This window comes from Lepidochelys kempii, chromosome 3, assembly GCF_965140265.1.
Source record: "Lepidochelys kempii isolate rLepKem1 chromosome 3, rLepKem1.hap2, whole genome shotgun sequence".
NCBI lineage: Eukaryota > Metazoa > Chordata > Testudines > Cheloniidae > Lepidochelys > Lepidochelys kempii.
Window position 1 is genome coordinate 7,604,313 of NC_133258.1, and position 26,806 is coordinate 7,631,118.

General features: G+C 44.5%; 1 protein-coding gene across 6 annotated transcripts in view; it reads left to right on the forward strand.

The window, feature by feature from the left end:
• Window positions 1-26,806, forward strand: part of EXTL3 (exostosin like glycosyltransferase 3) — a 223,548-nt gene that overhangs the window by 143,251 nt on the left and 53,491 nt on the right. For all 6 annotated transcript variants that reach the window (XM_073335633.1, XM_073335627.1, XM_073335629.1 and 3 more), the window contains one exon: window positions 19,396-21,985. In XM_073335633.1, the coding sequence (XP_073191734.1) occupies window positions 19,838-21,985 (2,148 nt within the window). In that variant the 5' untranslated portion in view covers window positions 19,396-19,837. The remainder of the gene's footprint in view (window positions 1-19,395; window positions 21,986-26,806) is intronic.

The following is a 26,806-nucleotide window of genomic DNA, read 5'->3' on the forward strand; positions in this document are numbered from 1 at the left end:
ATAATGATACTGACCTCTTTTTGTAAAGCACTTTGAGATCTACGAGTATTATAAATAAATTATTATAAGTTAAAAACAGTCTAAATGATCCACTTGTAATGAGTAAATATTGCATAATCTAAGAGATATAGAGCTTAATTCTCATAAGAACGGTCATACTGAGTCAGACCAATGGTCAGTTTAGCCCAGTATCCCGTCTTCTGGCAATGACTGGAGCCAGATGCGTCAGAGGCAATGAACAGAACAGGGCAATTATCAAAGTGATCCATCCCCTGTTGTCCAGTCCAGGCTTCTGGAAGGCAGAGGTTTAGGGACACCCAGAGCATGGGCTTGCGTCCCTGATCATCTTGGCTAATAGACATTCATGGACCTACCCTCCAAAATTCTCCACTCCATGGCGAGTGGCAGGGAGGTTGCAAGGCTTCCTGATTCAGGGTCTCCCAACCTCAGTGAAAGTTACATCCCAGCCAGGTGACAGAACAAACATTAGAAATGGGATAATGAAAGGGAAGTTCTTTTGGACCAGACCACAAAGTTTACAGGTTTGTTCTGAGGGTTTTTTATTCACACAAGAAATAGTGTATGACTCCTAGTGTCAATCAAAACATTTATGGAATGGCCTGAAAGGCAATACTGAGGCTAAAAGTAGGTCTCAGAGGAACCAGCCAGGATTGTGGCCGCCTTGTGTTAGGTGCTGCATACGTACATCCAAAGATGACGTGGTCCCTGACATGAGATAGAATCATAGAATACCAGGGTTGGAAGGCACCTCAGGAGGTCATCTAGTCCAACCCCCTGCTCAAAGCAGGACCAATCCCCTACTAAATCATTCAGATACTTACAGTCTGAGAAGACAAGTGACGTTTGCAAAGTTGTAAAATAATTGTAAGTAGATAAAGCAACTACCAGCCACCCCATGTGCCCCTCAAGCCATCAGCAACTGGCTGAATTCTTATAAGCAGAGATGGGTCTTGAGGCAAGCGTGATAGCCTTATGGATCAATCCTTGGAGGACATCCTGTGCATAAATGGGGCGGCACTGGAGAAGCTGGTGTCATTGACAGAGCAGAGGAGGCAGGAGCAACGCAGTAAAAATCAAGAGCAGACAGGTGGGGAGTGGGCAGATTTTTGAAGGAAAGGACAAAAGCTTCAGATTGATGTACTGAAATGGGAGGAACCTGTGGTGGGATTCAGATAGCAGGGTCTGAGGAGCGGAAGTGTGTTGATGTGGCCAGAGAGGTGGACAAGGAAGATCTTCTTAGCAGCTGCATTTCATATGGATACTGTAGCTTGCAGATGCTCATTATAAATTCTGTTTATGCCACAGGGAGTTTACTAATCTGTGAAACTGATATTTTTAATAGACAAAGACATTTTGAGTACAGCACATCTGCTTTGTACTGCCATGAAGCAGTCTCCATGCCGCAGTGCCACTGGTTGAATTGTTTCTTAATGCCCCCCCCTTTTTAGACCACATATTTTAATCCTAAAAAGTTCTTGAAAGACAAAATTGCCCATGGTTTGCAATGGCTAAGTAATCCTATCTTACTGTCAGAACATAAGAATGTCCATACTGGATCAAATCAAAGGTCCATGTAGTCCAGTATCCTGTCTTCACTGAGAGGTCGGAGTCAGATGCTTCAGAGAGAATGAACAGAACAGGGCAGTTATTGAGTGATCCATCCCTTGTCACCCATTCCCAGCTTCTAGCAAACAGTGGCTAGGGATGCTTCAGAACACGGTTTTGCATCCCTGCCCATCCTAGCTAATAGCCATTGATTGACTTATCCTCCATGAACTTACCTAGTTCTTTTTTTAACCCTGTTATGGTTTTGGCCTTCACAACATCATCTGGCAAAGAGTTCCAAAGGTTCACTGTGCGTTATGTAGAGAAATACTTCCTTTTGTTTTTAAACCTGCTGCCTATTAATTTCATTTGGGGACCCTTGTTCTTGTGTTATGAGAAAGAGCAAACAACACTTCCTTGTTTACTTTCTCCACACCAGTCATGATTTTTATAGACCTCTATCATATCCTCCCCTTAGTCGTCTCTCTTCCAGGCTGAATTAATCTCGTCTCATATGGCAGCTGTTCCATACCCCTCATAATTTCGTTGCCCTTTCCGGTACCTTTTCCAATTCCAATATATCTTTTTTGAGATGAGGCGACCAGATCTGCATGCAGTATTCCAGATGTGGACGTGACCATGGGTTTATATTAGGGTAGCCAATTTTGGTTGGATGTATTCCTGGAGGTTTCATCACATGACATAATCTTTAATTGAAGATTAATTCCTGGAGACTACAGGACAATCCTGGAGGATTGGCAACCCTAGTTTATATAGAGGCAGTATGATATTTTCTGTCCAATCTATCCCTTTCTTAATGGTGCCCAACATTCTGTTGGCTCTTTTGACTACTGCTGCACATTGAATGGATATTTTCAGAGAACTATCCACAGTGACTCCAAGATCTTTCTCTTGAGTGGTAACAGCTAATTTAGACCCCCATCATTTTGCATGTGTAGTTGGGATTATTTTTTTCCAATGTGCATAACTTTACATTTATTGACATTGAATTTCATCTGTCATTTTGTTGCCCAGTCACCCAGTTTTTGAGATCCATTTGTAACATTTCTCAGTCTGCTCTGGATTTAACTATCTTGAATAATTTTGTATCTTCTGCAAATTTTGCCACCTCACTGTTTACCCCTTTTTGCAGATCATTTATGAATACGTTGAATAGAACTTGTCCCAGTAAAGACCCCTGGGGGACACCATTATTTATCTCTCTCCATTCTAAAAACTGACCATTCATTCCTGCCCTTTGTTTCCTATCTTAACGAGTAACTGATCCATGAGAAGACCTTCCTTCTTATCCCATGACAGTTTACTTTGCTTAAGAGCTTATGGTGATGGACCTTGTCAAAGGCTTTCTGAAAACCTAAATACACTATATCCACTGGGTCCTCCTTGTCCACATGCTTGTTGACTCCCTCAAAGAATTCTAGTAGATTGGTGAGGCAAGTTTTCCCTTTACAAAAACCATGTTAACTCTTTCCCAAAAAATCATGCTCATCTATGTGTCTGATTATTTTAATCTTTACTATAGTTGCAACCAATTTGCCTGGTACTGAAGTTAGGCTGTACCTAACTTACCGGCCTGTAATTGCTGGTATCCCCTCTGGAGCCCTTTTTAAAAATTGGGGTCATATTAGCTGTCATCCAGTCATCTGATACAGAAGCTGATTTAAATGATAGGTTGCAGATGACAGTTTGTAGTTCTGCAGTTTCACATTTGAGTTCCCTCAGAACCCTTGGGTGAATACCATCTGGTCCTGGTGACTTATTACTGTTCAATTTATCAATTTGTTCCAAAACCCCCTCTAATGACACCTTAATCTGGGACAGTTCCTCAGATTTGTTACCTAAAAAGAATAGCTCAGGTTTGGAAATCTCCCTCACATCCTCAGTTGTGAAGACCGATGCAAAGAATTCATTTGGTTTCTCCACAATGGCCTTATCTTCCGTTAGTGCTCCTTTAGCATCTCAATCATCCAGTGGCCCCACTGGTTGTTTAGCAGGCTTCCTGCTTCTGATGTACTTCAAAAAATTTTTGCTGTTACTTATTGAGTCTTTGGCTAGCTGTTCTTCAAATTCTTTTTTGGCCTTCCTAATTATATTTTTACACTTCACTTGCCAGAGTTTATGCTGCTTTCTATTTTCCTCAACAGGATTTAACTTCCATTTTTTAAAGGTGCCTTTTTGTCTGTAACTGCTTCTTTTACTTTGTTGTTTAGCCACTGTGGCACTTTTTTGATCCTCTTACTATGATTTTGAATTTGCGGTATAAATTGAGCCCCTGTTATGGTGATTTTAAAAAGTTTCCATGCAGTTTGCAGGGATTTCACTTTTGGCACTGTACCTTTTAATTTCTGTCTGTCTAACTTCCTCATTTTTGTGTAATTCCCCTTTCTGAAATTAAATGCTGCCGTGGTGGGCTGCTATGGTGTTTTCCCATCCACATGGATGTTAATGTGTTCAGTTTTCTAAGCAGAACATTCAGAGTAGCACCGTTGGGCCTGAAAGGTCCCAAAGCATTTCATAAACTACATACAGCACTCCGCCAGTGGGCAGCAAGGTCAGATGGCACATGGTATGCTGCACAATGGTGCAGGAATGAGGAAACTTCGGCTGTGGTGTCATTCATATCCATGCAGAGCAGAGGTCTTGTCGGAAAAACTCACACACACTGGTATCACTTGATCCCATGTAGGAAATTTCCAGCTTTCTTTTAGATACCTGGCACTCTTATTGAGGCAGCATTACCCTGAGACCCAGGGGTCAGAAGACATTGTCTTCTGTGTGTGCCACAGATATCTTAGTTCCTTACTTGTGGAGACTCTAATTGAAATTTGTTGCTACTTCCTTTCTGAGGCTCCTTCTCCCTGCTTTCTTCATAGTCACTGGTTTGACTGTTCTATCTCTGGCCTAGTTTTTGTCTCCTCCTCAACAATATGTGTTGTTGACAAGCCTGGAAGACTGTAGATTTCTGGCCTCTGCTTTTCTTATTCTCTTCCTAGTTGCCACATTCTTCCACCTGCTTCTTGCTTCTCCACGAAGATCCAGGACATTGGCTTTGACCTACCATGTCTCTGACAGCTTCTTCCTGATATTGCTTCCTTCGTTTCTCCCAGTAACTTCAACTGCTGCTCAAGTTCCTTCAGACTTGTCTGCATGGGAAACTTATACTGGTATAAGTTAATGAGTGTCTCTACACTGAGACAGTTATTCCAGTATAGCCCCCTCTGTGGACACTCTTGTTTCAGTATGAGTGCCTTTTTCCAGTTCAGTTATTACTTGGGAAGATGTTTAAAATAAACAAAAAGAAAAAGCACTCTTATACGAGAATAAGAGTGTCTATGTAAGGAGTTATACCTGTACTAGTGGCTGAAAGATGGATGTGGCAGTTGGGTCAAGTAATCCACCACCTGTGTAGTCTCCTTCATACAAACAATGAAATCGTTGCATGCAAATTAGCTGTAGAGCAAGGGTGGTGATTCGTTGAGTTACCTATGATATCACAATGGTCTAGGACTCTTGGCATGGCATAGATACATGCTTTACCGTAGCTGTACGCCGCAAGGTGAGGTTGGGGGCATTGGCAGAGCGCAGAGGAATGGGGGTTGCATGAAGCTTTGTGCCAGAGGATAACTAGGGAGGGGCAAAGCTACAAAGAGTTTTGAAGGTGGTGACAGTAAACCTTTTTTCATAGTTCACGCTTAAAAAAAGTATTCACCCCTGTTCTTCAGGACAAGAAATTAGTCCCATGGTAGGGTATTGCACAGTTTTATCCAAACAAATTGCCTTCCTCTGAAGTATCTGGAATAAGTCACTGCCACAGAGAAGATGCCCAGCTACATGGAAGGCTGTTGCTGTGTGGCAAGCCCATTGATGGAACAGAAAGGTAACAGAATATACTTCTTCCAAGGGGCCTGGTTGGCTTAGTGACTGGTAATGGAATAAGGAGCCTTTTACCTGTAGGTTACTAATTGGAATCTAGTCCTGGTCAATAGAATTCAAGAGTTGCTACAAACTGATGATTCTTCAGTGGTGAGTCAGACAACCTTGCCTGTTTTGAGATGAACTGTGCCTGTCAGATGGGAATTCTGCATGCCATATAAATATCAGTGATTACAATACTTATGGTAATTTAGTTACGCAGCATGCTAGATTGGGCTTTCTGAAATGGGGATCTACCTCCGTTTACTCATAAGCATCTCCAAAAGGTGCTGAAGGCAATTTACTGGGCTAATGAGTCTGCATGCAGTGCCATGCACCTTTGCTCAGAGGCATTCCTGGGAAGTAGGGGAAATCTTTTGGTACATGCATAACAATCTCCATGTAAACAGGAAGATGGGCAGAGATGAAAACTTATTACTAGCCAATATAAGGAACAGAAGTCTGTTAGCAGCAGAGTTAACCTGATCAAGTTGGGGTATGACAAAAAGGAACGGGTTGTATCATAATGGATTTTGGCTCAAAAGTAACTTTGCCATTTCACAGTGCACTCAGAGCAGGGTAAACTCTTTACTTACGTATCAAAGAATAGAGGTCAGGGTTTCCCAGACACGGAGTTCCAAAGATGTCTGGAGGCATATACAGACTGTGACTTAGGGTCACAAGCCCAGTAAAGTCTTTGGGAGGCTTTCCATTTATTTCAGTTATCAGCTCCGGCTTCTGGAGCAGAAGGGGCGTGATGGTCAGAGTAAGCTGGGAGGCACTGGTTTATTTCCTATGTAAGGTGTTTGATCTTCTCCAGTAGCACCCCATAATTAAAATGTGCAGTCTGCTTAGGGAAGGAAGGGATACGTCTCATAGTGACCCACTATGTTAAAATTGATTTCTTTAAACAACTTTCATTTCAGGCTTGTGGGCATGTCTGTGCTATGCCAAGAATATTTGCTTTTATTTAGGATAAGTGGGATTGGACAAGGGAGCAGTTAAATAGGGGGTCATAGAATCATAGAATCATAGAATATCAGGGTTGGAAGGGACCCCAGAAGGTCATCTAGTCCAACCCCCTGCTCAAAGCAGGACCAATTCCCAGTTAAATCATCCCAGCCAGGGCTTTGTCAAGCCTGACCTTAAAAACCTCTAAGGAAGGAGATTCTACCACCTCCCTAGGTAACGCATTCCAGTGTTTCACCACCCTCTTAGTGAAAAAGTTTTTCCTAATATCCAATCTAAACCTCCCCCACTGCAACTTGAGACCATTACTCCTCGTTCTGTCATCTGCTACCATTGAGAACAGTCTAGAGCCATCCTCTTTGGAACCCCCTTTCAGGTAGTTGAAAGCAGCTATCAAATCCCCCCTCATTCTTCTCTTCTGCAGGCTAAACAATCCCAGCTCCCTCAGCCTCTCCTCATAACTCATGTGTTCCAGTCCCCTAATCATTTTTGTTGCCCTTCGCTGGACTCTCTCCAATTTATCCACATCCTTCTTGAAGTGTGGGGCCCAAAACTGGACACAGTACTCCAGATGAGGCCTCACCAATGTCGAATAGTGTCACCCTTGGTGGGTCTCTCAGAGAGCAGGCAGCTGAATTCAGACCTCATAGGAGACTGAATCAGGAGTATCTGATCAGAACAGTTGGATTCTCCTCCTCAAATGGTGCCTGAGGAAACCCTGGCATGAGGCAGTACTAGCCTGAGGCAGAGCTGAATGAGCAGACTGATCTAGACCATGTTACAAAGGGCCTGTGGTAAGTGAGTTTGGACAGGCTCCCATTGCCGGTGGGCAGGGTTCATCTCACAGAAAGCACCTGGCCTAACTACACACTTGTTAGCAGTCTCAGCAGAGAGACGCTGGACTGAATGGTAAAGGTGGTCAAGGGCTGAACTAACTTCTGGCCCTAAAGTTGGTTCCTCCAAATTGGGCATTGAGGTCTGTTGGTGGTGATGGTTTAACCAGTTGCTATTGTCCTGGGCTGAGGCTAAAATCTACTCCCGCAACCCATTCCTCCTAAGAGCAAGAAGAACAAATTTCTGTGCACTGCCAAAGATACTGGCACCAAATTCAGCAAAGGGGAAGAATTTGCGGTGAATGCAAGAATACAGGAACTCCTCACTTAACGTTGTAGGTATGTTCCTGAAAAATGAGACTTTACGTGAAACAATGTTAAGCGAATCCAGTTTCCCCATAAGAATTAATGTAAATAGGGGGGGGTTAAGTTACAAGGAAATTTTTTTTTTGCCAGACAAAAGGCAGTGTATACATTATAAACAAGCAATTTAATACAGGTATAAGTTTTAAACAATTTTAAAGAAACAATGTAATACTCAGCAACGATGATTGTAGTATTAAGCAATGGGAGGTGCCCCCGCCTTACCTCAAACAGGCACAGCCCACTCACTGGCACATGAGACAGGCAATGAGGCTGAAGGTGCCATGGGCTAGGAGAAGCACGTTGCGCAGCAGCAGCTGCAGCTTCCCCTACTGTGCAATCACCAGGGGTGGGGGGCTCAACCCTTGCCCCCCCCCACGCCACCCCTTCCCCAGAGCCCTCACCCTTAATCCGCCTCTTCTCCCCCCCCTCATCCCGCTTTAGTCTGCATGCCACATCCTCACTCCTCCCCCTCCCTCCCCTGCCTCCTACCTGCGACAATCATGGCGTTTGGGAGGCAGGGGAGGGAGGGGGAGCCTGTGCGCTGAGTCCTCACTCCTCGCCCCTCCCTACTGCCTCCTGAACACCACAAACCAGCTGATTGCCGCGGGCAGGAGGCGGGGGAAGGCGCTGATCCGCGGGGTCTGCTGGCGGGCGGGAAGTGCTGGGGAGGACGTAGGGAAGCTGGTAGCAGGGCTGTGAGCTGTGGACAAAGCAGGCAGCCAAACGATGTTATAGCGGAGCATTGCCCAACTTTAAACGAGCATATAACAGGGTTTAAAAGAGAACTAGATAAATTCATGCAGGTTAAGTCCATTAATGGTTATTAGCCAGGATGGGTAAGAAATGGTGTCCCTAACCTCCGTTTTTCAGAGGGTGGAGATTGATGGCAGGAGATGGTTGGCAACTTGATCGTTACCTGTTAGGTTCACTCCCTCTGGGACACCTGGCATTGGCCACTGTCAGCAGACAGGATACTGGGCTGGATGGACCTTTGGTCTGACCCAGTTTGGCCATTCTTATGAGCATGTTCTGTAATGGAGCAGGGACGTAAGATTGAAACGTCAAGCAAGAGGACGTTAAATGGAGAAAAAGAAAAGGAGTACCTGTGGCACCTTAGAGACTAACCAATTTATTTGAGCATAAGCTTCCGATGAAGTGAGCTATAGCTCACGAAAGCTTATGCTCAAATAAATTGGTTAGTCTCTCAGGTGCCACAAGTACTCCTTTTCTTTTTGCGAATACAGACTAACACGACTGTTACTCTGAAACCTGTTAAATGGGGAGTAACTTTATATCGACCACACTATCCATGTGATTAGAGTGGGCTATAGTGAAACACACAACTGGCCCAGATCAGAACAAGAAATAAAGAATATAGTGAAAAATCTATCTCTCTCTCTCATTTTCACCGCTGGACATTGCCCTTTGTTTTCTGTTGTTCTGGTTCTGGGCCAGAGATTAATATCTCCTGTGTAGTATACTCCTACCTGGGCTGTACCTGCTGTATGGCGAAACAGAGAACTTCCCTCTCTAGCACTGTCAGTTTCCAGGCACTAGAAATTGTCTAGCATCTTTTTAAAGTGAAACTAAGTGTCATTATGATGTTGGCTATCACACAACTGTCAAATTCACCCAGGGTTGCTTCTAAAGCTCTGTCATTTGATTTCCTGTTCTGGGATTAGCAGTGTAGTTTAATTTTGTGTCCAGAAGCTGCTTCCACCCTCAATTCTGCAGAGCATAAAAGGATTTTCTTTTATGCTGCTGTTTCTTTGTGCACAAAAATGTTTCTGGGCTTGCAGCTGTAAGAAAAAATAAATTAAAAAAATGATTTATTAACATAATTGTTTTAATGTATTCTTGTAAACCCTAAAGAGCTATATATGTGAAGCAATGTATTGGAAAATCTATGGAAAAGATCTGAGTGGGGAAAGTAGGTTTGTCAAGCTGGTCAAATGGGCCACTTCACCTTGAATGGTCCCGTGAAATATGTGTTAACTTCTTATGGTAAATAATCCATTCCACCTTGTATTTAGCTGTGACACCGTTTCCAGACCTGAGGAAGAGATCTGTGTAGCTCAAAAGCTTAGCTCTCTCACAAACAGAAATTGAGCCAGTAAAAGATATTACTGCACACTCCTTGTCTCTCTGGTCAAATAATGTCAGTTGACCGCCTGTTATTTAACCACGGTCAAATATTGTCAACTACTCCAGCAACAGTGTCCTGAGGTAGGCAGTGACCTACTTTTTGATTTCATCACTGTGCCATTATTTCGTTTTTTAGCACTTTATTTCATTGGTTCACATTTTTCTGAGTTAAAATAACTCTGTCATTATTTTTTTGTAATTACATGTAAGTCTCTACCTAAGGCTAAGTCTTTTGGAGACCGTAAAGACTCTCTCTTCTTTGTTACTGTTGTAACTGTTCTAATTTATTAATGCTTTAAAATATTTGACATTATTTGACAAGTCAAATGCCCAACCCTATAGGAAAGTAACTGAAACACCGGAATCAAGCTACTGGAAAATGCGCATTGAAGGAAGGATGGTCTAGTGGTTAGGGCACTTAGATCTGGGTTGAATTCCCAACTTTGTCAGACTTTTGTGGGGCCTTGAGCAAGTCACTTAGCTTTGCTGTACCTTAGTTCCCTATCTTTAAAATGTTGCTAATGACCCTTGTAGCTCACAGGTGATTATACAGATAAATTTAATTAACGTCTGTAAGATGATTAGATATTCCCTTGATGAGGGGGAAGGGCCTGGAAGAATTTATGAGGTAGAGCAGTGCTGTTATCCCCATTTTACAGATCTGGAATTGAGAGACAGTCTGTGGCAGAGCAGGGACTTGAACCACCGTCTCCCAAGTCCTGGGCTGGTGCCCTAGCAGCTGGCTCGTCCTGCCTCTCTGGAAGGGATTGCAAAGTGTTAGTTGCACTTACATAGGTTCTTTGTAAAGTGCTTTGGGGTGAAAGGTCCTATAAAAGTGCAACCCAAACTGTTTGTGCCTTCCAGCATACTCATGAAGTAGGGAGTGTCCTCATCTGCATGTTACAGACAGGGAAACTGAGGCAGTGAGGTTACGTGCCTTTCCCAAGGTTACAGAGACAGCACCTGAACTGGGAGTAAAACCCAGGAGTGCTGGCTCCTAAGTTACATGAGAGCAGTTCAGCAATTGGAGCAGGGAAAGCAGTGTTGCCATGTCACTGGTGTAACGTCCCCATTTTTCTTCCATAGTTTGTCATAAGCATCACCTAGCATTCAAACATATCACCACGAGTCATATCCCCCATCAGCATAGTCATCTACTGGTGCTAGTTGACTGTGTTTTGTTGCACGTGGTTGTGTACAGTGATGTTGAGGCTGTGTTGGTCCTAGGATATTAGAGAGACAAGATGGGTGAGGTAATATCTTTTATTGAATCAACTTCCACTGGTGAGAGAGGCAAGCTTTTGAGCTTACACAGAGCTCTTCTTCAGGTCTGGACCAGAAGAAGAATTCCAAATTTGGCTGGTGGGGATTCGCAATTGTCAACAGAAAGAAAAGGAGGACTTGTGGCACCTTAGAGACTAACCAATTTATTAGAGCATAAGTTCTTAGTCTCTAAGGTGCCACAAGTCCTCCTTTTCTTTTTGCGAATACAGACTAACACGGCTGTTACTCTGAAATTGTCAACAGAGTTAACACTGATGACAATGATTCTTTCAGCAGCAGGCTAATTCCTTATTCCACGTTCAGGGAGCCTGTAAATACTGGCACTTAGCCACAGTGCGACTCTAAAGTGGAGTGCTCACACCAGTGACTGGAAAACAGGCACTGGTGGCTAAGGTATTATCTTCCAGGTGCTGTGGAGATTAAAGCAGTGAGCACACTTCACCACGGAAAACTGGGGCAAGAGAGGGTCTCTGAAATGACTTCTACTAGAGACTTTTGATTCCCACTTTTGCAGACACCAAGTACTTCTCTGTCCAATCCCAGGGCCAGATTTCCCCCCTTCCACAGTAAAACCCATGTAATCTGCACAGAGAAACCATGTTGCACCCTGCCCCTCTTTCATCTCTCCCACCAGTGACTTCCTAGCAACACGTAGTACCTGGGACTCCCCCTGGCCACACTGCCCCCAGGGATCTGCAGACTGTGGTACTTTTAGAGAAGACTCCCTCTCAGTGGAAGGAATGATATTGTCTTTTCAGCCCTGCCCAGTGTTGGGGCTACCCACACATGCAGTCCCTGTCCCTTCCCCCTGCATGGATCCCAGATTTACAGGAAAACATTTTGTAGTGTCATAAGGGAGAAGTGGTGCCTTGGTACCAGCTGCTCGCTATTCAGTGTGGAAAGGATGAGATCTCTGCTTGGAGGGATCCTTCTATATGTGTACATTGGGGAAGGGTGAGCAGGGCAGGTATGATTTAGCTGTGAGATTTGAATTTATTAAATGCCTCCTGCTTTGAAAGCTGGGTCATGATAGAAGGAAACAATATAGCTGCACCTCATCCCCTGAAGTTACAGATTACTAGGCTTGTATCTGTTGCACAGGTAGCAGTGTTGATCTTAGCCTGGGAGAATTTACTCTGTACTTCCTAGCTCCTGAGATGGCTCAAATCCACAGTGATGATCCCTGAGGCCATAACATGTAAGTCACTTCAGAATGAATTTTCCATCTGCTCTTCTTTAAGCAGAACTTGCACGCTGGGCGACCTTCCAAACGTACTTTAAAGCACACACTAAATAGGTTTACTCTCCTTGTTCAGCTGCAAAGGAAAATCCTCGAATGCCCCTGTTTGCCAGATTTGGGATGTAATCTTTTCTTTGAGAGCCCTGTGAACGTATTTGTCACACAAGCTCCTAAACCTAGGCACAGAGGTGTGTGAGCGTATTTCCTTCCTGTTGTTACACTCCAGCCAGTCGTCTTCACCTCCAAGGGGTAGAGGAAGAAGGTGTATGTCTTAATTTCAGAGCAGTATCGAAGGTTTTGATTTTTCTGTCTTTGCTTTAAAAAATAATAAAGTAATGTTGGTGTTGGTGAATGATGCCATTTTGACAGCCTTGGAGAGGGAAGCCGTATATTCAGGTCAGAACGAGTAGAGCCGAGGTGGTGCCAATGAATGCTGCCCGCATGAGGTACTTCAGTACCAACCAGGAGAGGTTCACATCTGCCTTGTGTGAGCAGGAAGGAAATTTGTTCACGCGCTGTGGCTCATTAAGTATGTGGCATCTGTGCGGAGTCTGCTAGCAAGGCTGATAGTAGCAGCTGTGGTGATGGAGGTTGCAATTTGCTTTACACCTGGAGTAGAATAAATTATATAGCTCAGCATTTTTTTCAGAGGAGCAATTAAATTCCATGGCAGATTGATTAGTCGAGAGTAGATAAAAGGACGTAGGCGAGAGGTGGAGAAGACAGGGATGGGTGTGCAGAAGAAGCATGTTTGGGTTTGTAACAGTAGCTCAGATCTAGCAGAGGAAGGAGCCATGTAGATGGTTCCTTCTGGAAGGTTTGGTACATTCCCTTGGGATTAGATCAGTTGATCTTCTTGTGTTCCATTGATCTATTCAATAGAGAGTTATGTCTAATGAATGCACTATAAGGTGGGTAGAAAGTTGGCTAGATTGTCAGGCTCAACGGGTAGTGATCAATGGCTCCATGTCTAGTTGGCAGCCAGTGTCAAGTGGAGTGCCCCAGGGGTCGGTCCTGGGGCCGGTTTTGTTCAATATCTTCATAAATGATCTGGAGGATGGTGTGGATTGCACTCTCAGCAAATTTGCGGATGATACTAAACTGGGAGGAGTGGTAGATACGCTGGAGGGCAGGGATAGGATACAGAGGAACTAGACAAATTGGAGGATTGGGCCAAAAGAAATCTGATGAGGTTCAATAAGGATAAGTGCAGGGTCCTGCACTTAGGACGGAAGAACCCAATGCACAGCTACAGACTAGGGGCCGAATGGCTAGGCAGCAGTTCTGCGGAAAAGTACGTAGGGGTGACAGTGGACGAGAAGCTGGATATGAGTCAGCAGTGTGCCCTTGTTGCCAAGAAGGCCAATGGCATTTTGGGATGTATAAGTAGGGGCATAGCGAGCAGATCGAGGGACGTGATCATCCCCCTCTATTCGACATTGGTGAGGCCTCATCTGGAGTACTGTGTCCAGTTTTGGGCCTCACACTACAAGAAGGATGTGGATAAATTGGAGAGAGTCCAGCGAAGGGCAACAAAAATGATTAGGGGTCTGGAACACATGACTTATGAGGAGAGGCTGAGGGAGCTGGGATTGTTTAGTCTGCAGAAGAGAAGATTGAGGGGGAATTTGAAAGCTGCTTTCAACTACCTGAGAGGTGGTTCCAGAGACGATGGTTCTAGACTATTCTCAGTGGTGGAAGAGGACAGGACAAGGAGTAATGGTCTCAAGTTGCAGTGGGAGAGGTTTAGGTTGGATATTAGGAAAAAGTTTTTCACTAGGAGGGTGGTGAAACACTGGAATGCGTTACCTAGGGAGGTGGTAGAATCTCCTTCCTTAGAGGTTTTTAAGGTCAGGCTTGACAAAGCCCTGGCTGGGATGATTTAATTGGGGATTGGTCCTGCTTTGAGCAGGGGGTTGGACTAGATGACCTTCTGGGGTCCCTTCCAACCCTGATATTCTATGATTCTATGATTCTAATGCTAATTCAAGATCTGCATTCCCTGAAGAGCTTGAAGTATCCAGGGTTCATTTCAGAAATGTGTTCAGAGGAGAATGACATCTCATTAACTATGTGTGAGGGTAAAGGGGGAAGGGAGATGTGTCAAAGACCAGGTGCGCTCAAGGGTCAAGTACATGCAGGTGGAACTTGGTGACTTTGAATAGCAATGGTGATGGCTTTCCACCAGTACCTGAGCATAAAACTGCCCTAGTACATTGAACTAGAATTCAGAAGCAGAAGGAAGTGCATTGGACTATCGGAGGAGGGCAGGTGCCTTGTGTTCCTCCTTCTTTAGAAGGAAGCAAGTTGGGAAAATATCTGTGGATCAGGTCTAAGAAAGGTGCTGCAGCGCAGTAGGCCAACAATTTAGTTTTGTAGCCTAGTAGTGCAGAGCAAAGAACTTCCCAGGGAAGAGATCTTTGTAACTGGGAGCTTTGCCTTCAAAAGGCTTCTCTCTCCATTGTAATAGAAATGGCAAAGTAGGTTGACTAGTGAGAGGTGGTGGGGAATGTTTGCAGGAATAATCATTTGAGGAGTGGGATGTCAATTAGATCAGTAATTAGAGAAGGTTATCACAATTGCAGCTTCTGATCTCTTGAGAAATTTACCTGCCCTTTTGTGTAATTAGGTGTGTCAGGTACCAGTTGTTACCTTAAAATGGGACCATGGCTTTTCTCTAGACAGAATTCTGTTTTTAACAGAACTAAGTAGTTCTTTGGAGTCAGATTGTGTTGTCTGTGGAGTTAAATGAAGTAATACACTCTTCCTGCTCAAGGATTTCCTTTCTGAAGGGGAAGCAACAAAGTCTCTTACCTAGTGGATGCTTATTGCTCTTGAAAGTAAAACTGGAAGCTCTAATGCAAAAACCACCAGATTGGGCTTTTTCTTTTTTAAATGCTAACAACAAATGTCTGTCTTAATAAAACCAAAAGGAATGTCCAACTGCATCTAGCTGGTCGGGGATAAAACCTTTGGTAAGGAAGAGCAGCCTGAAAGAGTGTCTAACATGCATTCGTTATGACTAGCATGTATTTCAGACTGGTAGTCGATAGTCTTAACTGATTCCAAACCACATATGTTGCATTTAAAATACCTCCTTGCATTTTTTTAGTTTGTCATGTGGCCTTGGAGTTAGCGCCACCAACAGAAACAGCTGAAGAAGTTTCCGGTTTCTAAATGCAGAGAGTTGTTTTACTTTCATGTTTTAGGACAGGGGCGGGTGGGCTTTGTTGATTTGTTCTGTGTAAACAGAATTTGTGGAACGGGGAGCTGCTGGAAGGATCAGGAGGCAGAATAGTTGTAAGCAATCATTGTCAAGGGTAGTGGGCCAGAGTGTAGCATTTCCTTGGTACTAGTGCTGTTTTAGGGTCCCGGTCCTGCCTCTTTCCCACAGGATTCGGCCCTTAAGTGCTCTGTCTGTTTATGATGGAACCTCACTAATTATTTTTAGATCCAGGGCAATTTAATGAGGGTTGCTGTTAGCAACCCTGTGGGGATGACTCCAGACCCTGAGATGTCAAGCTTTCCTCTGACCGTTCCAGGAGCACCAGGCACTGTCTCTCCGCACAACGGCACCTTTTTTGTTTTGGTACTTTAGTGGCTCCCATCACCATGGTATCTGAGTGCCTCATGGTCTTTAATGTATTTATCCATCTAACCCTCTTGTGATGCAGGACTCTGCTATTATCCCATTGTACAGGTGGGGAACTGAGGCATAGGAGAGACTCAGTGACTCTCCCAAGGTCAAGCAGGAGATCTGCATTGTAGCAGGGATCCTGACATTCACAAAGCCCTTAAATAGAGCTGCTTGAATGTCCTCCTGTAGCTGCTGTAATTGAGTTTGGGAGACAGTGCCAGGGTGCCTTACATGCTCTTGTGGCTCTGCTCTGTCTCCCAAAAGGGAGGGGAAATTAAGATAATCCTAGTTCATAGCCTGTTACTAGGATAACCACCATAAGATGTACTGGAAACTGAACTCTGGGGCCAGCAGGAGTGCAGGCCAGAAGAGCAGCAAGAGGTACTGACAGAACACTAGTTGAAGTTAGTTGTGGCATAGATAAAACTTGACTACAAAGGGGAGAAGGGCAGTAATGGGACTGAAGGTTAGAGACCTCCAAGGAAGCCCAGGGTGTGGCAGGAACTCTCTTTGTAGTATTTCTTTTGTCATGCCCATCACCATGGCAGACAGCGCTCCCCCTTCTGAACTGGCACTGAATCAATGCCCTAGAATAATGCCAGGGAGTTCTGTGCTGTTGGAGGGTGCCAGATTTCTGATGAAAGGTCCTGTAGTGCTTGTCACAAGAATTAGGAGTGGTGACCTATGTTGGTCAGGTTTTTGGAGTTATTACAGTCTGCGTTCCTGAAATTCCACCTCTAGTTTCGAGTGGATTCTCAGCTGGTGTACGTTGTCATAGCTCCATTGACCTCAGCTGAGGCTGTGGATCAATGTTCTTCACTTCCCATCCTAAACATTTTGTCACCCCTGTTTAAATGGCTGCCAGCGCTCATCCCAGAGACAGCTGCATTTCAGTGATGGAGAGAGCAATTCCTGGAAGTTTGGAGAGTGCTTCTGAAGCTTGGTGGCTGAGGAGCTGTGTCAATGTGAGTTGCTGCTAACGTCCTCTCCATCCATGAGTCACTCTTTCCTATAATGAATGGAAGCATTTTTAAAATACGAGTTTAAATAAACTTTAAAAACTTTAGTTAATCATTTGCCTCATACATTTGTGCATAATGAAACCTTTCTGTTCAGTAATACATAGCGACAGCAATGTGGCCTCGGGGCACAATGAAAGGATCCTGTTATTATCAGTGCTCTCTGTGCATGAGTGACAGCCTCATGCAGAAAAATGGGAGATTTGCATTCACTGCCAGCCCTCCACCTCAGCACATACAAATGGAAGCTGGTGTGCAGGGAATGCTATTAAAATGTTCTGCTAGGAGAGCCAAGGCCTCCCACACCGATCATACTTACCAGGAAACAAGAAAGCTGATTTAACCTTTTCCTGACTTTTTAGCCCTTTTAATCCTCCCAGCCTTCTGAGATGTCCGCTGATGCCCTTTGCTGGGCAGCATTATGAATTTGTGATGTCCCTTGATTTTTCACTGTCCTTGCTGCTTGTTCCGCTTCTAAGTGTTGCTGGTAGGGGCTGGGGAGGATTTGCATTTAATCATTAGCACAACAGGTGCCCTTGTGACGAAAATAGATTTAGGAATTGTGGCTGTATTATCAGGATGGGTTAGACTACCGTCTGCCCCCTTTAATTATGGTTTGGCTTGTTAAGATCTGAATCCTCGATTGATTTTTCTGGTGTATGCTAACATTCTAAACTGAAAATTACTCCTGATATCTCTCCTACCCACACCCTGCCAAAGTGACATCTCTCTTTACCTTTCTGCCAGTTTTCAGCTATCAGTTTGGGACAAGCTCTGCTTGTGCCTTTATTTCTTCTTTGTTAAATACCCACAAATGTACTGGAGCTTTGAATGGGCTCAGTGAGATATTAGTTGGTCGTCTTCAGCACTGGAGAGTAGATTCTTGTAACGTTTCTATTGCCAGTGCAGCCTCTCTAGTGGATGCACTTAGTACCAAAGACAGTAAGTAAGATTTCAACTCACGCTACGAGGGTTGATGTGTGACTCCCTAATCGTGGCTCAGTTGCATTTTCATAATGGCCATAGGGTGCCTATGACAAAGCAGTTCATAAAAGTGGTGTATTTTTTATTTATTAGCATTGTGGTGTCACCCAGGAGCCCCTGTCACAGACCAAAACCTGATTGTGCTAGGCGCTGTACAAACAGAACAAAAAGGTGGCATATCTTTGTTGTCTCTGCTTATTAGTAGCAACTCTCTCTACTGGGTGCCAGCTAGGACGTGCTGAAACAGGTTTCTATCTGGCTGGCTTCTGAAATTGGGTTACTACTTTTATTGTGGGAATTGCATGCGGAGCATCTCAGATCTTCTCCTTGTTTAGGTAAGATGTAAGATTTGTTTTCACTGGTGTCTAAACTGGGTATCTTGGGCTAAATTCATATTGGTGGAAGTTAGTGGCATTTCACCAAGAGTGACTGTGGTCCCTTATGATTGACTGAGTTTGATCAGAGTAATTTTAATATCCCACAGGTTGAAAGTTTGCCCTTTACAATGTAAAGGTGAATATCAAATCAATAATTCAATGTAGCATGTCTTTATGATCCTCATGATCATGTCTTTTTATGGTTTGTTTGCTACTTATGATAAATAATACTCTTTTTATACAGAGCATCAACATGTCCTAAGAACATCTATCATATATGGAAAACACAGATCAGTTATTTAATTCCCCACCCCCAGGCTTGTTTTATAAGGCCACCTAAATTCAGACAAAAGGTGGTCATGGGAAAGCAGAGGTTGCCAATGCAGCAAGTTGGAGGTATATAATGCATGCCTGCATTTGGTCATAAGTAAAATTAGGCTGACCACATAAAGCTAGTTCCTCCCTGCCCCCCATTCCCCCCCCCCACAGTCCCCCTGAGTGTTGCTTGTTCAAATTGCAAATCCTTCATGCAATTGTATAACATGATCAGTTTTTAATTCAGATGGGGCCCAAGATGAGAATGGGGTATTTCGACTCTAATATGTAGTAATAGTAATAATTTGTAATTTTATAGTGCCATTTATCTAAGGATCACAACATGCCAAAAACATATCCATTTTACAGGTGGGGAAACTGAGGCATGCAAAGTTTAGTGACTTGTCCAGCGTGTCACAGTGCATCAATGGCAGAGGCAGGAATAGAAAATACGATTTATTGACTGCTATTCTCTGTTCTGACTGCTAGACCACACAGCTTTTATCAAGTCCTTTGATAGAACTGCCCTGCAGGAAGCTGTGCATGTCTCATGAATCCTGTCAGTTCCTCAGGTTTGTAAGTACTACACAGGAAGGTGTTAGACAAGTAATAGTGAATCAGAATGCTGATGATTTTGACTGTACAGCTGCTTTTGGCAAATGTCTATCGTTTTATAGCTTAGTAAAGTGTCATTTTTGCCTTGTCTGACGCTGTTGCTCTCTTGTAGGCATGGCAGAGTATCAGCAGTGCAGAGGTGATGAGAGAGACTGATGCTTATCCAAGACTCTTCCCGCTTGTTTTCAACTATGGCTGTTGATTCTCCATATTCATTGGATGGTAATGCAGGATGTCAAGAGCAGCGGTAAGAGGTCAACTTGATCCCATTGTGTTTTTGTCGCCATGACAACACCACAACACGACTAGCAACAGCCAGTTAACCAGCGACAAAGGGAGAAGTTCGGTGATTGATTCTAATTGGACCAAAAGTTGCATTTGAAACAAAAAGGCTGGAGGCAGCCATCGTCACAACAAGAAGATGAAATTTCCATTCTATTGGCTCCTTATTAAGGAGGCACAATAACCTTTTCTTTTAGAGACTTGCTAATAAAAACTGTTTTGGTTATGGCTACTGATCCAACGTGATTGGGCGCGCACCAATTCTCAGACTCATGACTGGGTATACCATGTTGCGGAATGGGGGAGTGGGGAATGGCGGCCAACCCTGGGTGTTACGATGGTCCAGTCGGATCCGGCTCACCTGGCTTAGCTTTACCCTGTTCATCATCCTCGTCTTCTTCCCCCTCATCGCCCACTACTACTTGACCACCATTGATGACGCGGATGATGCTGGCAAGCGCATCTTCGGCCCCCGCACCGGAAATGAGCTGTGTGAGGTGAAGCATGTCCAGGACCTGTGCCGCATCCGTGAGTCAGTCAGCGAGGAGCTGCTCCAGCTGGAGGCCAAGCGACAGGAGCTCAACAGCGAAATCGCCAAGTTGAACCTGAAAATCGAAGCCTGCAAGAAGAGCATAGAAAATGCCAAGCAGGATCTCTTGCAGCTGAAGAATGTCATCAGCCAGACTGAGCATTCCTACAAAGAACTGATGGCTCAGAACCAGCCAAAGCTCTCCTTGCCAATCCGGCTGCTGCCAGACAAAGATGAAGCTAACTTGCCTTTGCCAAAATCCAACAGGAACTGCAGGCTGTACAACTGCTTTGACTACTCACGCTGCCCACTGACGTCTGGCTTCCCAGTGTATGTCTACAACAGTGATCAGTACCCTTTTGGTAGCTCCTTAGACCCTTTAATTAAGCAAGCCTTTGAGGCAACCGTCAGAACTAATGTTTATGTTACTGAAAATGCAAACATTGCTTGTGTGTATATAATTTTAGTGGGGGAAATGCAAGAGCCCATAATGCCAAAACCTACTGAACTGGAGCAACAGTTGCACTCTTTGCCATATTGGAGGACTGATGGACACAACCATCTCATCATTAATTTATCGAGGAAATCGGAAACTCAGAACTTTATCTATAACATCAGCACAGGGCGTGCCATGATTGCCCAATCCACCTTTTATGATGTACAGTATCGGCCAGGTTTTGATATTGTGGTATCGCCTCTAGTCCATGCAATGTCCGAACCCAACTTCCTAGAGATTCCACCCCAGGTGCCAGTAAAGCGAAAGTACCTATTCAGTTTCCAGGGAGAGAAAATAGAGTCTCTTCGATCCAGCTTGCAAGAGGTTCGTTCATTTGAAGAGGAAATCGAAGGCAATGCCCCAGCTGACTATGATGATCGGATCATTACCACCTTGAAGGCTGTCCAAGACAGTAAGTTGGACTTTGTCTTGGTGGAATTCACTTGTAAGAACCAGCCTAAGGCAAGTCTGCCCACTGAGTGGGCACTTTGTGGAGAAAGGGATGACAGATTAGAGCTACTGAAGCTATCTACTTTTGCACTGATAATCACACCAGGGGACACCCATCTATTGATCTCTGCTGGGTGTGCCATGAGACTCTTTGAGGCTCTGGAAGTCGGAGCCATCCCAGTGATTCTTGGAGAGCAAGTTCAGCTGCCCTATCATGATGTGATCCGGTGGAATGAGGCAGCCTTAATCATACCAAAGCCACGTATCACAGAAGTGCACTTTCTTCTGAGAAGCATTTCTGACAACGATCTCCTTACCATGAGGAGGCAGGGCCGCTTCTTGTGGGAGACCTACTTCTCCACCTCTGACAACGTGTTCAGCACAGTCTTAGCCATCATAAGGACTCGAATTCAAATCCCGGCTGCTCCTATTCGAGAAGAAACTGCCGTGGAGATTCCTCACCGCTCTGGCAAAGCTGCTGGTACTGACCCCAACATGGCAGACAATGGTGACTTAGACTTGGGGCCTGTGGAAACAGAACCACCCTATGCCTCTCCCAAATACCTTCGCAATTTTACTCTCACAGCAATGGATATCTACAGGAATTGGAATTCAGCTCCAGGGCCTTTCCATCTCTTTCCACACACACCCTTTGATCCCGTTTTACCTTCAGAAGCTAAGTTTCTTGGGTCTGGGACTGGATTTCGACCAATTGGAGGAGGAGCAGGTGGTTCTGGGAAAGAGTTCCAAGCTGCCTTGGGTGGCAATGTCCCAAGGGAGCAGTTCACAGTAGTCATGTTAACCTACGAGCGGGAGGAAGTATTAATGAACTCCCTAGAGAGACTCAATGGACTCCCTTACTTAAATAAAGTTGTAGTAGTGTGGAACTCCCCCAAACTTCCCTCCGAAGACCTCTTGTGGCCAGACATCGGTGTCCCAATCATGGTAAGAAATACCCAAATGCTCAATTTGGTTTGACATTTTTACAGTGGGAAATAACGTAGACATTTTTATCAGTTCTGTAACTTGGCATGTCTGCCTAGTAATCCAACATTGTGCTGAAGTTTGTTGTTATGCTGTGGGCTTCAAACTGCTGTCAGGACCAGGATTTTCAAGAATAGGAGAGCCTAAAGTTAGGCTCCCCAATAAGTGACCTGCTTTCCAAAGTGCTGAGCACCTAGTGGCTCCCATTGAAGTAAATGGAAGATGCTGGGTGTTTGGCACCTTTTTGGAAAAACAAGTTGCATATACAGGAGCCTAAATAGGAATTTTGGAGTCTGAAGTTAAATTCCTGTTTTTGATCTTTGCTCCAGCTGTTTGTTCATCACTGCTGTTGTTGTTTGAATCCAGTCATGCTTAGAGGAAAAATAAAAGGCTAATGCTTTACAAAAGTTTTAAAAAGAGGAGGAAGATGGCATTTGAATGCACAAACTAAATGTGTTTTTTGTGCCAAGGCAGTTCTGAATATAATAGCACTTTAGAGCGATTAGGGCATTATGCATGCAAAAAGATTCATTGATTTTAATATTTCATTTTATTATTATTTCTGACAAATAAATTCTTCTGCATGTATTTAAAAACCTTTAAGGTCCAAGCACAATAAGGAGAGAAAATTGCTCAGATAATTGCAAAATAAACATTCACATTAGTCCTCTCCAGTGCTTGAATTTTGGGAAATTCTTGCAACAGTTCTGCTTAAAAAGTGTTAACCCTTTCATAGTTGGACAGTGGGGGGTGGGGCAGATTTTCTCTTCTGACTTGCTAATGGGTGTCATTTGTGAAAGAAAAAATGTTTTTCTCCGGATCAACCTCTTTTCTATATTATTCTTGCCATTTTTCTCTCCTTGCAAATATTATTTTATTTATTATTGATGTAGTGCCAGAGGCCTGCTTGCACTTTACAGACCATTAGAGGACAGGGATCCTGGTGTGACAGATTTACAGTCTAAGGCAGTGGTCACCAAGTGGTCGATCGCGATTGACTGGTAGATCCTAAAGGATCTCCCAGTCGATCGTGATCTCTGGCTGTACAGCGTGGCTGCTGCTACAGCAGACTCCCTGCCTAACTCAGCCCCATGCCACTCGCGGAAGTGGCCAGCGCAGCCAGGAGAGCAGGGGTCTCCCTCCACGCACTGCTCCTGCCCGCAAGCACCACCCCCGCAGCTCCCATTGGCTGGGAGAACTGTGGGGATGGTGCTTGCAGAGAGGGGCAGCGTGCTGAGCCACATGCCTCCCCGCCCCCAGAGGCCGCAGGGTCATATTGGTCCGTTCTGGGAGCAGTGTGGGGCTGGGATAAGCAGGGAGCCTGCCTTAGCCTCGCTACACCCGTCCCCAACCGGGAGCCTCTGGAGGTAAGTGCTGCCCGGCGGGAGACCGCACCCCAATCCTGAGCCCCCTCCCAGAGCCAGCACTCCATACCCCCTTCTGCACCCTGAACCCCCTCCTGCACCCCAAGCCCCAGCCCTGACCCCCCTCCCAGAGCCCACACCCCCTTCCGCACCCCAATCCCCCGTCTCAGCCCATAGCCCCCTCCTGCACCGAAACTCCCTCCTAGAGCTTGCACCCCTCACCCCCTCCAGAACCCCAACGCCCTATCCCAGCCCGGTGAAAGTGAGTGAGGGTGGGAGAGAGAGGGCGATGGAGTGAGCAGGGAGGGGAGGGGCCTCGGGGAAGGGGCGGGGTAGATCCTGGGTTGCCCTTAAATTCAAAAAGTGATCTTGGGTGTAAAAAGATTGGAGACCTCTGATCTAAGGAGTAAGATCTTTATAAGGTCATAAATCCTTTTAGAAAATATACCATATATACTTAAAAAGAAAAGGAGTACTTGTGGCACCTTAGAGACTAACCAACTTAGTCTCTAAGGTGCCACAAGTACTCCTTTTCTTTTTGCGAATACAGACTAACACGGCTGTTACTCTGAAACCTGTCATATATACTTAGGGGCCTGAGGGCTTGTCTACAGGAACATTTACGTCTATACTACGCACCTTTTAGCGACACAGCCATGCCACTAAAGGGCATGCAGCGTAGCTGCTCTTTGTCGGCGGGAGAGAGTTCTCCCGCCGACAAAAAAAACAATTCCACCCTCAACGAGCGGTGGTAGCTTTGTCGTCAGGAGAGCTTTCCCGCCGACAAAGCTCTGTTCACACCGGTACTTTTCATCAGTAAAACTTTTGTTGTTCAGTGGGGGGGTTTCGCACCCCGGAACGGCAAAAGTTTTACCAATGAAAGTCCAGTGTAGAAAAAGCCTTAGTTTGCAGAGAGCTGGGGCGTGAATCTACCCCACACTAGCTTGCCATAGACTGCAACAATTGATATGTGGCAAGCTGGGGTGTGAATCTACCCCACATTAGCCTGCATGAACTGACTGCCCATGTGAACCCTGCTGATGTGCATTAACAGTTTAATATGCTTTGATGTAGTCGTTTCAAAGAGGACTAGATCAGAGCCCACTAACAGACTATTAAGGAGCATCAGCAGGGTCCACATGGGCAGTCAGTTCATGCAGGCTAATGTGGGGTAGATTCACACCCCAGCTTGCCACATATCAATTGTTCACGTACACGAGCCTTAAGTCTCATTGAAAGTCAATGGGACTCCTAATAGTGTGTAAACTTAAGTACGTGTGTAAGGCCAGGTCTACGCTAAAAAGTTAAATCAACCCAGCAACATCACTCAGGGGTGTGAAAATCCCCTGGGGAAGACTGTGCTAGGTCAATGGAAAAATTCTTCCGTCATTCTAGTTACCACCTCTCGGGGAGGTGGATGAACTACAGGGACAGGAGAACCCTTCTTGTTGCGGTAGTAAGTGGCTACGCTGAATCACTGCAGCTGCAATGATGACACAGTGCCGCTGTAGCAGTTTAAGTGTAGACGTAGTCTAAGTCTTTGCAGGAGGAGGCCATAAATTAGAAGAATATTTTTGAACTTCTTAGCTAGTCTGTTTCCTGACTTCATATTTAACTCACATTGGGAGTCTGTCATAGTAGTTAGCTTTATAAAATCCCCCTTCTTCTGTGGGGCTAATGAAATAAGAGCATAAACCCAGCCAGTTAGCTGGAATTGAATCACAGAAGTGAAAGGTGGAGGAGGAGGGGAGAACCTTTCAAGCTGTATAGTTCAACCCTTTACAAGAGAAGAATATCGGATATTCAGATTATGAAGCAGCGTAGAATGTCTTTACTGTGGTCTATTGAGCATATAGCCCAGTAAATTCAGAGAGCCAAGAATTGGCCTTAATTTAAATTACACGTAGAAAATTGTGGTTTTTAACATTTCTCTCTTCCAATGCAAGCAATTACTAGCACTGTATGACTGCTAGGAACAGAGCAATAATACAGCTGTGCTAAAGCGATCACTGATCAAAGCACCTAAAGCCAGAAGGCTATTGAAGTAAAGTAAATTACAGTGTAATGAGACAGAATGCAGCATGATTAGTATATCCTGGGCTGAAAGTCTAGCCACTGATAACCTTGAACGACAAGCCAATGGGTCAGCACGTATTACAGGATGAAGGAAAGCATCCTGAAACCTGTGCATCCAGTGCAGATAATTAGTAATGTTTGCTTCCATGTTGTGTTTTGTCACAGTTGGGCGAGAAGTCCTTCCCTCCCAGATGATCCCAAAAGTTCACCAGTCGTGCTGCTAGGGCAGAGTAAATAATTTGCAGTGAATAATTTGTTGTGATATTTTCTGCTTGCAGAATACCTAGGAGAAGTTGCCATGTCCTTGAATTTATTCTGTCATTTTTTCCCCTGTATGGTTTGATCACAGACAGTTCATTGAGTGTTTGATGATTGGTATTTGGGCTGCGCTGCTTAATTGTGGTTGGTCTCACAAAGTCACGTGGTATAATTTCTGTTTCCCAATGGAGTGTAATTTACAATCAAGAGCAAGGCTTGAAGAAGCCTCTGGGGCTTTGAATCTTTCATGGAGAGGGAGAAGGCAAACAAAGTTAGGAAACACATTTTACTTTTAAACCTCTTCCTTTTTCTCTGAGCCATATATTCCATGCTTGAAGCAACATTCCTAGAAAAATCAGGGTACTCTGAGGTCTGTAGGCTGTGTGCAGAGCTGAAATTATATTTTACCTAGTTTCATTCATAGAGAGTGGGGGGAAGGGGGTGTGCATGTATGTTCCCATTTGAAAAGGATGTGATCAGATCCCCATGTAATTTAAGTGTGTCTGTGCCAGGCCTGTGGTGGGGACTCTATCATGGCAAAATAGTTCCCCATCCCATGTAAAAATACCATGTAAGAATTCTCATGTATGTGAGTGTAAAATATACTTCCTTCAAGTATTTGTATGAGTAGAACTGTGAATTAGCAGAATTTTCATTGAAAGTGAACTTGGAGGAGTATGAATTTGCCAAGGCAAATGCATCTAAAAATTTGATCATATTCAAACATCTTTCTGCAGTGTTTTCCCAGCCCTGGGTATCATGCTGTCTCTAGCATTAGGAGTTATCCAGCAAAATTGTCTGATTCATTTGGCTAAAGCCTAGTTTGCAAGAGGGATTAAACCTTTCTGGCAGCCATCAGCACTGATTCAGCTCTATTGCATTATCCTCTGTTTGTCAGAGGGTGGAGATGGATGGCAGGAGAGAGATCAGTAGATCATTACCTGTTAGGTTCACTCCCTCTGGGGCGCCTGGCATTGGCTATTGTCAGTAGACAGGATACTGGGCTGGATGGACCTTTGGTCTGACCCAGTATGGCCATTTTTATGTTCTTATGTTGTTAATCTTATGTTCTTAATCTTGCCAC